Source organism: Bactrocera dorsalis, chromosome 1, assembly GCF_023373825.1.
Source record: "Bactrocera dorsalis isolate Fly_Bdor chromosome 1, ASM2337382v1, whole genome shotgun sequence".
NCBI classification, from domain to species: domain Eukaryota; kingdom Metazoa; phylum Arthropoda; class Insecta; order Diptera; family Tephritidae; genus Bactrocera; species Bactrocera dorsalis.
In genome coordinates this window covers 19,283,276-19,297,029 of record NC_064303.1, presented here as the reverse complement: position 1 = coordinate 19,297,029, position 13,754 = coordinate 19,283,276, and the positions used below count along the sequence as shown (strand labels likewise).

General features: G+C 39.1%; 2 protein-coding genes and 1 pseudogene across 2 annotated transcripts; all 3 read right to left on the bottom strand.

Annotated features, from left to right (window-relative positions):
* Nucleotides 1–854: 854 nt before the first annotated feature.
* LOC125775859 (protein toll-like) lies at nt 855–2,308 on the bottom strand (annotated as a pseudogene).
* A 7-nt stretch (nt 2,309–2,315) lies between these two features.
* LOC125775858 (protein toll-like) lies at nt 2,316–11,938 on the bottom strand (the record flags this gene model as incomplete). Its single annotated transcript, XM_049446896.1, has 2 exons — nt 10,418–11,938; nt 2,316–2,741 (listed from the first exon to the last, which is right to left on the bottom strand). Coding segments are annotated over exons 1-2 (1,947 nt in total), but the record flags the coding sequence as incomplete, so codon positions are not given.
* A 36-nt stretch (nt 11,939–11,974) lies between these two features.
* LOC125775857 (phospholipase A2 inhibitor-like) lies at nt 11,975–12,529 on the bottom strand. The gene has a single exon (XM_049446894.1). It carries the CDS (start codon nt 12,527–12,529, stop codon nt 11,975–11,977), a length of 555 nt encoding a protein of 184 aa, XP_049302851.1.
* Between the last annotated feature and the right edge of the window lie 1,225 nt (nt 12,530–13,754).

Genomic DNA, 13,754 nt, shown 5'->3' with positions numbered 1-13,754 from the left:
ATACAGTTCTATATCTTAGTTTTGTAATTAGTTAAGGTCCTTTATATGTTTTCCTTTAATAGCGTTTTGTGAGCGTCGCAGTAGTCCGATTACGCCCACTCCGCCTTACTTTCTTGCCAAGGAACATGTGTATTTTCATCAAGACATCTTCATTTATAATCAAGTTACAGCATGTATGGTCGTACGGAAGGGACTGACTATTTACTTATATGTTTAGAACGCTATATTTATCTCGATTAGTTTTAGGTGACACATTTAACCGCTGGGTGAACAAAACTATTGTATTCTGTATACAAGGGCGCTAATACAAAGATCGAAATAGTTCCATCACCTCAGTTGGTCCACAGTAAGAACAAACGTCTGTATCGTCGTTGTTTGTTTTGGATTAGATGGAATTTTATGCACCCTCATTACTTGTTTAACCTAAACATGTCAGCACCAGACAGTACCATTCCTCAGTGCATCTAAGCACTGCACCTTTCGAGAACTTACGTTTTCTTCTTGTTGAAATATTTAAGTAAATTATGTTTGTTAAAATACATATATTAACAGATATCGGTGTGTATTTTTTAATTAATTTTACAGGAAAAATCATTAAATAGTTACTTGAAATATAATAAAATGCAATTGAAGGGTTTGTGCGATCATCACTGCTTGGTAAGTAGGTTGGCCTTCTTTCTCTTAGTAGCGACATTATGAATAACTTTTCAGTCGCAAAAAAATCGGAAGATTTCACTAAGTAGCTGCAATTATATGGAACATATTTGTATTTTCGTATATATATATATGTATATTTGTGAAAGCGCTTACCATCCTGCAAACAATTGCTTGACCAAAAACCAACTGTGTCAAATTTAAACAATTTCCTCACGCAAACGATTCACCTCAACTTGTCCCATAACATACATTCTGCCGTTAGTTTTTAGCACATCGGAACTCCTCTCTACACCCACTTTATGTGGCATAGCGTAGCGTAATTTGTCCCAAAATCTGACATCTTGCCAATCGAGATATGTATTCATATCCAAATATGCCTTTAGTTCTCTATCCAGCAACTCGCTTTTCGAGTTTTCTCCATATTTAGTTATTATTATGCGCGCACGACCTTCGTTCAACGAGCACTGATGCGCTGTGCGAAACTCCATTCGCGCCCAATCCGACTCGATGAAGTGCTGCGAGAGCACAATGATCGTCCGACGCGACTGCTCCACCGATTCGATGATTTGTTCAGGTATATAAGCGCCAGCCAGCCAATTGCGTTCGTGCGTGCATACACGAAATGGTGGTTCGCACTTTTCGAGTTGCGGCAGTAATGTATGGTTGACGAAGTTTGCATCCTGGTGTGCATATGAAATAAACGCATCGAATGTTTTATGCTTATCCAGCTCACATTCGCGAATGCAAAATCTCAATATGTTGTGGCTATATAACCAGATCTTCACTTCTAATTTATATTTATAGAAGAGTGCGATAATGCAAAGTGAAATAATTATTGTTAACCCCACACTAATCAGAGTTGTAATCAAGTACTGATAATATTCAACATTAACAGGAGTTGAACACAATTCTTCCACATTTTCCATAAGGAGTGTATCGTTCGGCTGATTAACACAGAGTAACTGGTCGGCATCGGGTATGCGTGTCCGATGTGTTCGTATGGTGTACAACAATTGCAGCGTGGAACAGTCGCAAATCCAAGGATTTTCACTTAGATAGAGAAATTGTAGTTTTGTGCTCTCATTGAGGTATGTCCGCAAAAATTCATCATTTAAAGAATTTAAGCGATTATTTCGTAGATCCAAAACCGTCAAAATGGTTGGCAGTTGACTGATATTAATGCTCGTGATTTTATTGTGCGACGCGTTGAGTTGCGAAACGTTACCATAGCCGAAGGTGGTGTAGCGGCAATGCAATGAAATTGTTGTTGCTAATGTCGAGTACCGAACTCTTGAGCCCAACTTGCTCGGGGCGTGGGAGCTGTTCGATATGTTGCGCACCCTTGCAATTGATGTGCAGGAATTCAAATTGTGTGTAACAATTGCATTCGCTGGGGCACATTACTGGTTCCCAAGCACACAGTTCTTTACGTTCCAGCTGTGCGAGATCTTTTACTAGTTTGGTTGACATCTGAACGCACTGCAAGCCGTTGAACAGCGAACGATAGTTTTCACTGTAAATCCAAGCCAATTTACAATCGCACACGATCGGATTACCAGTCATTTTGATTTCGGGCGCACAATCGGCAGTTGCACTGAAGAAATTTTGTAAAGCAAAAATGTTTTCAATCAGATTGTGCTCTAGGTTTATTTCAAAAGGGCCAGTAGAATTAGCGTTCTATTGACGGATGTCTCGGTGCTCCAAATAGTTTGCAGTTGATTCTGACTTACGTCTAGCCTATGTAGATAATACAACGGTTTCAGATTTTCCATAATATTTGTGGTGTCGTGCAGTTGATTGCCACCAAGTTTCAACTGCCATAGCCAAGGAGTGTGATCGAAAATGTGTGGTGTTAAATATGTCAATGAATTATGACTCAGATCCAGTATGAAAAGTCTCCGCTGATATGCAAACAGATTTTCGGGCAATTCACGAATTTCATTACGGCTCAAGTTCAGACTATTCAATTTTGTTTGCGCTGTAAAGATGTTGGCCTCCAGCATTCTCATATTATTGCCGGCTAAGTCAAGCTGTCTGAGCGCAGTGAAGTTTTTAAAGAATGTTTGCGTCAAGTTTTGCAGCGATCAGTACTGGTTTCTTAGACCTTGTACGCTAAGCGTAAGCGTTTCCAGTTGGTCCTGCTCCGAAAAGAAGTCAGTTGATATGCTAATAATATCTGCTTCCCGGATTTCATTACGATTTGTTTTAATAATCAATTTTAGGTGAAACACATCCTTGATTGGACCAAAATATTTCGTTGGTTCTGCAGCAAGGTCAATGTTATAGACTAGTGTTACTTTATTCAGCTCACTCATTTCTAGTAGAATTTCCCGCACTTTGTCATTCATGTAGATTTCGGGTGTAAAATTCTTGCAATCTATCACTTCGAAATAACGGGTTTTAAGTAAAATTGACGGAAATTTGCGCTCGAGTAGATAATTGAAATTAGTTTCTGTGGCTATGGTACACATTATAAACAGACTCCGCGAGGTTGAATTAAAACGGATGTAAATATAATTGAGTCCGTCGACAATATTACATTGAAAATACCCGTCACCGTAGTAAGTTGTCTTCCCATCCTTAAAGCAATCACGGGGCCAAGTGGGGAATGGTTCATAAGTAGTTTTGATTAACTCCATTTCTGTAGTGTGAGCCAACAGAAATTTGTTGTTTATGATCAGTTGACTTAGTATGTAGGAGAGTGTTATACACAAATTGCGTACTTTTAACTTGTTCATATTTATTAGTTTTCTGTTATTGTTCTTATATTACCTCCACGATAAATCGGGTTTGCAGACCAAGTCACTTGCACTTACTGAAATAATAAAATATAATATCGAATTGGTAAGCTTTAAGAAACTTAAATTGTGTTCTAACCCCTTATCAAGCAAAATATTTGTGGAAACCGCAAACTCTCTTAACACTCGCTGCTGTGCGATAATTCGTTTGTCGTTTTAGTAATGTAAGAAATCCAAACTTTTTCCCATAATTATTTTCTCTTTCGTAAGCTAACTAAGACTATAGCAAAGCCATTAAAGTAGTATATCACAACAAATTTGGATATTTGTGGTTAACATTTTTTAAAAGGTTGGCGTGACCATATTAAAGCTACATTAACCACCGGTCAAATCACTTAAAATTAAGATAGCAGTTTAGTTAGAATGATTTTAATATAATACCAATATTTGAGATATAAAACATATGTTACATATAAGATAACTAGCTAACGTCGTTTCGTAATAAATGTTATGTATTTAAATATTTATTTTTAAAATCAAGATTTCAGGAGATCAGCCATATGCGCTTTTGCAATTTGTTCTCTAATTTTATTCGTTTGAATACTCACGCAATATGTTGCTGCATATTATTATAGTTGTGTTCACCTAACGGTTGTACGTCTCACCTAAAACTTAGCGATATATATAGGATTATATATATACAAATGATCAGGATGACGAGAAAAGTTGAAATCCGGGTGGCTGTCTGTCTCTCCGACCGTCCGTGCAAGCTGTAACTTCAGTAAAAATTGAGATATCTCGATGAAACTTGGTAAATGGGTTTCTAAGTATAAAAAAATACAAATCGCCATAAAGCGTAAACCTATAAAGTGCCATAACGAAGCACTTTATTAAAATATAAAACTGTAATTTTTACAGGGGATTGCGGTAGCAATTGTGTCGCCACGACCTCTAATAAATTTAATATACATATCTCCTAAACTGTATAGCTACAATAACCCAATTCTAATCTTATAAGAACTCCTACCGACAGTGTGAAAATGAATGAAATAGGATGATAACACCGCTCTCTCCCCATATAACGGTATTGTTAAAAACTAAAAAAATCGCGATAAATCAATAACTAAATACGCCAGAGACATTACATTTTACCTCCAAGATGATGTCAGATGGCTTTATGGGAGTCGGTGTAAAAATTTGACAATGGGCGTGGCATCGCCCACTTTTGTGAAATCACATGTGTCGGCACTCAACCGGCCGACATCGACTAAATTTAGTACGTGATATTCTTCTCATATTACTTACCATAGTGCGAAATCCGACTACAACCACGCTTACTTCCTATATGACGTAAAGTATATCGTCCATCACACAAATCAAGAAGTATTTAAAATAACGGAATAAAATTTTGCACCAATAATTTGTTCAAAGTACGTCACCTTATGACAACAAGTTGTCCAAATCCAACCAAAACTGCTCAAGCTCCTAGCTATGTAGGGGCTTATACCGAATGTATAAACCCCAGTATTTATAGTTGACTTTTGACTGAAATTATCGGTTAATGTGTGAGATATACAGTTTAAATTCAGACAGAATCCTTTTCTGTCAATAATTTGTTAGTATGTCAAAAATTAGTTTAATATCTTATACCTAATGCATGGATTTTCAAACTTCCAATGACTTTGTACCGCATATATCGACCATCTCAATAGTATATTTGTGTCAAAAATAGATAAATGAGAGCGAAAACTTGACATAGGCCCCATATAACTAATATCAGCATTTTCGAACATCCGGCTGACTTTGCTTTATATGATTGGTTGTGAAGCCATAGAAAATAAGAACTCCTCTTTTCGGAATTACGAGTACATATTGTAAAAACGCTTAGTAGCCAACACGAATTTGCAAAGTCGCTTAATTTCAATACCCGTCAGTTCGATGGGATGTCCGAAGGTGCTGTGCTGTTTAAGTCTTGACCTCCGAAACGTGGGATAGTCAAGAAGCAAGAGTTGAGGTGTTTCTACTTCATCTTCTTCCAAACAGCTTCTGCAGACGGCGACTGGTAAGATTCCCATCTTTACAGGATGAACGCCAATACGGCAATGACCTGTTAAATGCCCCACAACTATAGAGAGGATAGCCATACTGGGCCAAAAGGCTTTAGCGACTGCGCAAATAACGATGGAGGCCCAGTGTTGGCCAAACTACCGCTAAGCCCAGCGATCCAGTAGTAGAACACAAGTGCATGCGGGAACACTGACCCGCTTCCATTCCGGCGATAATGGTTCTAGGGTGCCTTTCCTTGCAATTACCTGCTACATCGCTATGGCCCGGCACCCATACCAGTCTTATTACGAAGACACTCGATGCTATTGATAGCGAGGTTAGGAACTCCTCGACCGCCCTTAATGCACTGTAAATGGGTTCAAGGCTAGTATGGCCGCTCTTCTGTCTGAGTGAATGGTCACCTCCCTAAAGGAGGCCACTCTCCGGAGCAGCAAATCTACTGCTACCTCAGCCTGGAAGAAACTGTTATAGTTAAAAAGTCTACAACTGAAGTTAATAAATAGTTTCCGACAGTAAACCCCTCCACTAACATTACATTGCTTGTGTGGCTGTTAGGCTCCACTAAATGAAGACTTATATTTTCGGTTTTTAAACAATGTTTAATGTTTTCACTTTTGAATTCACTATCGCAAATTAATTTTTTAAAATATCCCTTTTGAGATTTATAAGGCTAAGTTTTTCTATTATAGTTTGATTGGTATTGTCTTCAAGGTAATAACCAACAGCAAATTTTGTATTTGCTTAGACATCCATAGGTTTTATTTGTTTTATGTCTTTTGGAGTTTCAGTTCAATGGAATTTGGCTTTAATCCTAGATCTGGTACAAGTGGAGCAATTATTAATGTATTTTTGGATTAAAAAATTCAAATTATAAATAAATATAAATTAAACTTTTTATGGTTACCGGTATGACCAGTTTAATTTTTATGGTAATTATTGATTCTCTCATTCGAGGCCGTTTACACTTTTTCATTGGGGGTGTTTTTTTACGTAGCGGGTTCCAAACCCAGCGCACAACCCTATGCAGGGGATGTTTCGCCTTCTCACTTTAACTCGCCTTCAAATGGATGTTCTTAGGCTACTCAGAGGATACTTGGTCAAAGACCGGAAGTCGTGAGCTGTTTGAGTCATATGTAAAATAATCGCTTCTGGCCACTCCCAAGTGAATGGCGATCAGAGAACTTTCCTCACTTGCGTGAACTTCTACACATGACTCCATCCCCACATCTGCGCCAACTACCGTGGGATAAGTCTACTCAACATCGCGTACAAGGTTCTATCGAGCGTATTGTGTGAAAGATTAAAGCCCACCGTCAACAAACTGATTGGACCTTATCAGTGTAGCTTTAGACCTGGTAAATCAACAACCGACCAGATATTCACCATGCGCCAAATCTTGGAAAAGACCCGTGAAAGGAGAATCGACACTCACCACCTCTTCGTCGATTTTAAGGCTGTTTTCGACAGCACGAAAAGGAGCTGCCTCTATGCCGCGATGCCTGAATTTGGTATCCCCGCAAAACTAATACGGCTGTGTAAACTGACGTTGAACAACACTAAAAGCTCTGTCAGAATCGGGAAGGACCTCTCCGAGCCGTTCGATACCAAACGAGGCTTCAGACAAGGCGACTCCCTATCGTGCGATTTCTTTAATCTGCTGCTGGAGAAAATTATTCGGGCTGCAGAACTTAATCGAGCAGGTACAATCTTTTATAAGAGTGTACAGCTGCTGGCGTATGCCGATGATACTCGTATTGATATCATTGGCCTCAACACCCGCGCCGTTAGTTCTGCTTTCTCCAGACTGAATAAGGAAGCAAAGCAAATGGGTCTGGCAGTGAACGAGAGCAAGACGAAATATCTCCTGTCATCAAACAAACAGTCGTCGCACTCGCGACTTGGCTCTCACGTCACTGTTGACAGTCATAACTTTGAAGTTGTAGATAATTTCGTCTATTTAGGAACCAGTTTCACCGCTTACGCGATTATAGCCGAGTTAACAACCGCGCGCCAGTCGTTTTTTCTTTTCGCAACGTGGCGCCCATTGGAAATGCCAAGCAAAGCCAGGTCCTTCTCCACCTGGTCTTTTCAACGGAGCGGAGGTCTTCCTCTGCTTCCCCCGCCGGGTATAGCGTCGAATATTTTCAGAGCTGAGTGTTTTCGTGCATACCTACTTCCTTTTCATTGGAGGCGTTTTTTAGGTGGCGGGCCCGAAACCCATCGCGATCAGAGAACTTTCCTCACTTGCGTGAACTTCTACACATGACTCCATCCTGCAATATTCCTTACCTTTAATGTAGGAAATATTAAATTCGCTTGACTATTTAACTAATGATGTAACCTTGGACTCATTTCCCCTGCGATTTAATAAAAAGCCTTTTTAAGGGCTAATGCTCGGATAGAATATCAAATTAGTAGCCCAATAATAATTAATAATTTTTTTCGTGATCATTTAACGTTCTAGTCGCATAACATAGTTGATGATTATCCTGTTGTAAAACAGCGGCGAGAGCATCTGAACTTGCATAGTCGCAGAAACTGTTTTTCAAAATCTGAGTACTTAAGTACCGGGCAGTCTCTTACTACTCTCTTAAGCTTTTCAAATGAATTAATATAATTTGGGTCGTTTACGTTAAAATTAACACCTTTTTTTGAAAAATATTTTATAAATTTTCGGTAGTAACCAGTAACACTAGGAAACGGCTTAATCTGTTTCACAGATGTTGGCAATTCCAATTTCAAAATTTCATCGATTTTACTAGTATTTGGCCTAACTCTTTCAGGGGTTACTATATCACCTAAGTACAAACTTTCTTTTGAAAAGAACTTGCATTTACGAAGTTTTGTTAGAACTCGGTTTATATCATTAAAGTGCTCGTAGAGACTTGTAGAGAATATCAAAATATCGTATAAATAGACACAAATATTTTATTAATAAAATCTTTCAGTAGTTTGTTAATAATTTTTTGAAATGTGGCAGGCGGGTTTTTTAGTCCAAATGGCATTCGGTTGAACTCGAAATGTTCATATTGAGTGGAAAAGACAGGGACCGGAAAGAAACACCTACAGGATCCCTTGATATCCGAAGGAGTTTCCCTCTGCCCTTTGGTATTTTCTGCGGACAAAAGCTCTCCAATGTAGTTTTGCACGACGAATGAGTCCACCTCCGGTACGCGTGGGAGAGTTTGGCGGAGCCTCTTGCTGCATTCCTCCCAGTTTGTATTCCTGGAGTTTCTAAACGTATTTTTAGGCAGACATTCTCCGACTAGCCTAACCCAATATAATTGATATTATCAAAAAAGCAGTAATCGTAAAATCCCCCTAGCTTGAGATAAGCGGGGTAAACTCGTATGAGACCAAGGTGAAGTCAAGAACCTCCTCCCTGCCTACAGTCACGAAAGTAGGACAGTTTCCTCTGTTACAGATGAAAAGCTTTTCGTAAAACAATGACATCAAAAAGCGTCTCAATTCTATTGTTAGAATTCTAGCTACCCCAGATTGAATGCGGCGAGTGGCGTCGGAACCGATGAAAACACTGGTTCCTCTTCGTTATGCTTCAGCCAAGGTCTTTTTCAACAGCTCGTAAGGGAGCTCCACTTCATCGTCATGAGGAATGTACACAGAAATCAGGCATCTTCGGCGTCACACTCCAAATCTGCCGTCAGTACGTTGCTGAAATTAGGTAAAAGAAATACCGTTAATTCTTTTCGGACCATCATACAGACTCTGTTTCTACCTGCATGGTTGGTCACCAGCAGCTTATAGCTCCTCGTCCACAATCGAGAGATGCCGTTATTATTCAGTAGGGATTCCTGGATCTGGATGACGTCGGGTCCGTCTTGCTCTACACGAAGCAGTAAATTAGCGGATGGAGGTTAATCTGGAAAAATTTCATCTTCCAGACTCTCCTCCAGTAGCGATAGTTCACCGTCCATGTCGTGCTCGACTTTGGAACCTATAGCTTATAGCTCCCTTAGTTTTGATGAGAGGACATGTGGACTCCGCATTTAGCAATATCAGCACTTTCCGATATGGTTCCTCGGGTTTCTCCAGCTTTATCACCTTCCAGCCTTGCTTGGATAGTGACGGGCTACAAAGTGTGGAAGATACACTTTCTCCACCGCCTCCAATCTAGCTCCCCCACCTGAGAGATTGCCAATGGTGCCATCCGGCACTTTCAAATTTTCGGGGAGGGTCAGAGTTTCTTTTGACCTTCCTTCTTCTCTTCCTTCTTCTATCGAACACGCCAAGTTCTATTGAGCCAGCGCTTTTAGCGATTTTGCTAAAGGTTGTTGCAGCCCCTATTCGCAGTTTTTTATCAAGGGAGTTTTCTCCCTCACTCGACCTTTGCCGCTTAACCGCCGGTTCAACTTTATTAGTTTCCGATCTGAGTGTTTTAGCATGCTGCTTAGCATGCTTATCACCGTAGCGTTCCACAATTTTGGCCGCCAAGCGGCGTTCTGACTTCAGCTTTCTCCCTAGAGAGAGCCTTGGTCTTGTTGCAGCAGTTTCCCAGCGACGGTCTGATTAAGTATGTATTTAAGTAAATAATTTTTGCAGAATTATATAAACAGATATCATTGTGTGTTTTTTAATTAAATATGCAGGATAATTTATTAAATAGTTACTTGAAATACAATATAATAAAATGGAATTGAAGAGTTTGTGCGATTACCACTGCTTGGCAAGCGTTGGCCAAGATTATCTCCATCTTTCTCTTAGTAACGACATTTTGCATATTGATGAAATAACTGCAATATATGTATATGTATTTTCATAAATATGTGTAAATGTATTTGTGATAAATCTTACCATTCTGCAATCAATTGCTTTACCACAAACCAACCGTGATAAATTTAAACAATGTCGTCAGCCAAACGATTCATCTCAACATGTCCCATAACATACATTCTGCCGCTAGTTTTTAGCATATCGCAATTCCTCTCTACACCCACCTTATGTGGCATGGCGTAGCGTAATTTGTCCCAAAATCTGACATCTTGCCAATCCAGATATGTATTCATATCCAAATATGCCTTTAGTTCTCTATCCAGTAACTCACTTTTCAAGATTTCTCCATATTTAATAATTACTATGCGCGCACGACCCTCGTTCAACGAGCACTGATGCGCTGTGCGAAATTCCATGCGCGCCCAATCCGACTCGATGAAGTGCTGCGAGAGCACAATGATCGTCCGACGCGACTGTTCCACCGATTCGATGATTTGTTCAGGTATATAAGCGCCAGCCAGCCAATTTCGTTCGTGCGTGCATACACGAAATGGTGGTTCGCACTGTTCGAGTCGCGGCAGCAATGTATGGTTGACGAAGTCTGCATCCTGGTGAGCATATGAAATAAACGCATCGAATGCTTTATGCTTATCCAGCTCACATTCGCGAATGCAAAATCTCAATATGTTATGGCTATATAACCAGACTTTCACTTCTAATTTATATTTATAGAAGAGTACGACAATGAAAAGTAAAATAATAATTGTTAACCCTACACTAATCAAAGTTGCAATAAAGTACTGATTATGTTCAACAGCAACAGGAGTTGGACACAATTCTCTCACATTTGCAATTAGGAGTGTATCGTTCGGCTGATTAACACAGAGTAACTGGTCGGCATCGGGTATTCGTGTCCGATGTGTTCGTATGGTGTACAGCAATTGCAGCTTGGAACAGTTGCAAAACCAAGGATTTTCACTTAGATAGAGAAATTGTAGTTTTGTGCTCTCATTGAGGTATGTACGTAAAAAATCATCATTTAAAGAACTTAAGCGATTATTTCGTAAGTCCAAAACCGTCAAATTGGCTGGCAGTTGACTGATATTTATGCTCGTGATTTTATTGGACGACGCGTTGAGTTGCGAAACGTTGCCATAGCCGAAGGTGGTGTTTAGCGGCAATACAATGAAATTGTTATTGCTAATATCGAGTACCGAACTCTTGAGCCCAACTTGCTCGGGGCGTGGGAGCTCTTTGATATATTGCGCACCGTTGCAAATGATGTGCAGGAATTCAAATTGTGTGTAACAATTGCATTCGCTGGGGCACATTACTGGTTCCCAAGCACACAGTTCTTTACGTTCCAGCTGCGCGAGATCTTTTACTAGTTTGGTTGACGTCTGAACGCACTGCAAACCATTGAACAGCGAACGACAGTTTTCACTGTAAATCCAAGCCAATTTACAATCGCACACGATCGGATTACCAGTCATTTTGATTTCGGGCGCACAATCGGCAGTTGCACTGAAGAAATTTTGTAAAGAAAAAATGTTTTCAATCAGATTGTGTTCTAGGTTTATTTCAAAAGGGCATGAAATGTTCGCTGCTACAAGCCAATCCAAAGTAAATTCGCGCAGACGATTGCCACTTAAATTGATTACCGTTGAGTTAATCTTGCCACCTTCGTAATTTTCTGGTTGCAACTTGATAATATAATTAAGACCGTCGGCTAAAGCGAAACTCATGCACTCATAGCTGTATCGAAAATTTGCCAGTAACCTCTATGTTCTATTGACGGAAGTGTCGGTGCTCCAAATAGTTTGCAGTTGATTCTGGCTTACGTCTAGCCTATGTAGATAATACAACGGTTTCAGATTTTCCATAATATTTGTGGTGTCGTGCAGTTGATTGCCACCAAGTATCAACTGCCATAGCCGAGGAGTGTGATCGAAAATGTGTGGCGTTAAATATTCCAATAAATTGTGACTCAGATCCAGTATGAGAAGTTCACGCTGATATGCAAACAGATCTTCGGGCAATTCCCGGATTTCATTACGGCTCAAATTCAGCCAATTTAATTGCGTTAGCGCTGCAAACATGTTGGCGTCCAACATTCTCATATTGTTTCCGGCTAAGTCAAGCTGTCTGAGAGCAGTGAGGTTCTTAAAGTGTGTTTGCGTCAAGTTTTGCAGCGATAAGTACTGATTTCGTAGACTGTGTACGCTAAGCGTTAGCGTTTCCAATTGTTTCAGCCCAGAAAATATTACAGGTATGCTTATAACATCTGCTTCCCCGATTTCATTACGATTTGATTTAATAATCAATTGCAAGTGCATCTTCATGACTGACCCAAAAAGTCTCATTGTTCCTGCATCAAGATCAGTGTTATAGACTAGTATTACTTTATTCAACTCACGCATTTGTATAAGAATTGCCCGCACTTTGTCATTCATATAGATTTCGTGTATAAAATTCTTGCAATATATCACTTGGAAATAATGGGTTTTAAGTGTAATTGACTGAAACTTGCGCTGAAGTAAATAATCTATATTAGTTATTGTGTTCATAGAACAACTTACATACAGTCTCCGCAAGTGGGAATTAAAACTGATGTAAATATAATTGCGTCCGTCCTCAATATTACAATATAAATTGCCATCTCCATGGCACTTACAAGTAGTCTTCTCATCCTTAAAGCAATCGGGGGGCCAAGTGGAGACTTGTTCAACAGTAGTTTTGATTAACTCCATTTCGGTAGTGTGCGCCAACAGAAATTTGTTATATATGATCAATTGACTTATTATATAGGTGAGTATTACACACAAATTGCGTACTTTTAGTTTGTTCATATTTATTAATTTGCGGTTATTGTTTTTATATTTCCTCCACAACAAACCCGGCTTGCAGACCAACTCACTTACACTTACTGAAATACTAAAATATAATATCGAACTGGTACGCTTTAAGAAACTTAAATTGTGTTTTAATTCCTTATCAAGCAAGCACTTGTCTCTGTGCACTCGCCCTTGTGCGATAATTTGTTTGTTGCTCTAGTAATACTTATAAGAAGAATTTACTCTCTCGTAAGGAGGTGGATATTTTTGGTTAAAAACTTTTTAAACACCAGTCAAATCGCTAAAAATTAAGATAGAATTTTATTAGAATGATTTCAATATAATACAAATATTTGAGATATAAAGCAAGAATGTTATAAAATAACTAGCTAACGACGTTTCGCAATAAATGTTATTTTTAGAAAATATTTATTTTTAATATCAAAATTTCAGAAGATCAGCCATATGCGCTTTTGCAATTTGTTCTCTAATTTTATTCGTTTGAATACTCTCGCAATATGTTGCTAGAGAATATGATAGTTTAGTTCACCTAGCGGTTGTACGTAACAATTAAAACTAACCGAGATAGATATAGGGTTATACAAAAACGATCAGGATGACGAGAATAATACAAATACAACAGGATGTCTCTGTTCGTCTTTCCGTCCGTGAAAGCTGAAACTTGAGTAAAATTTTCGATGAAACTTGGTGAAAAATCTCAAACTTT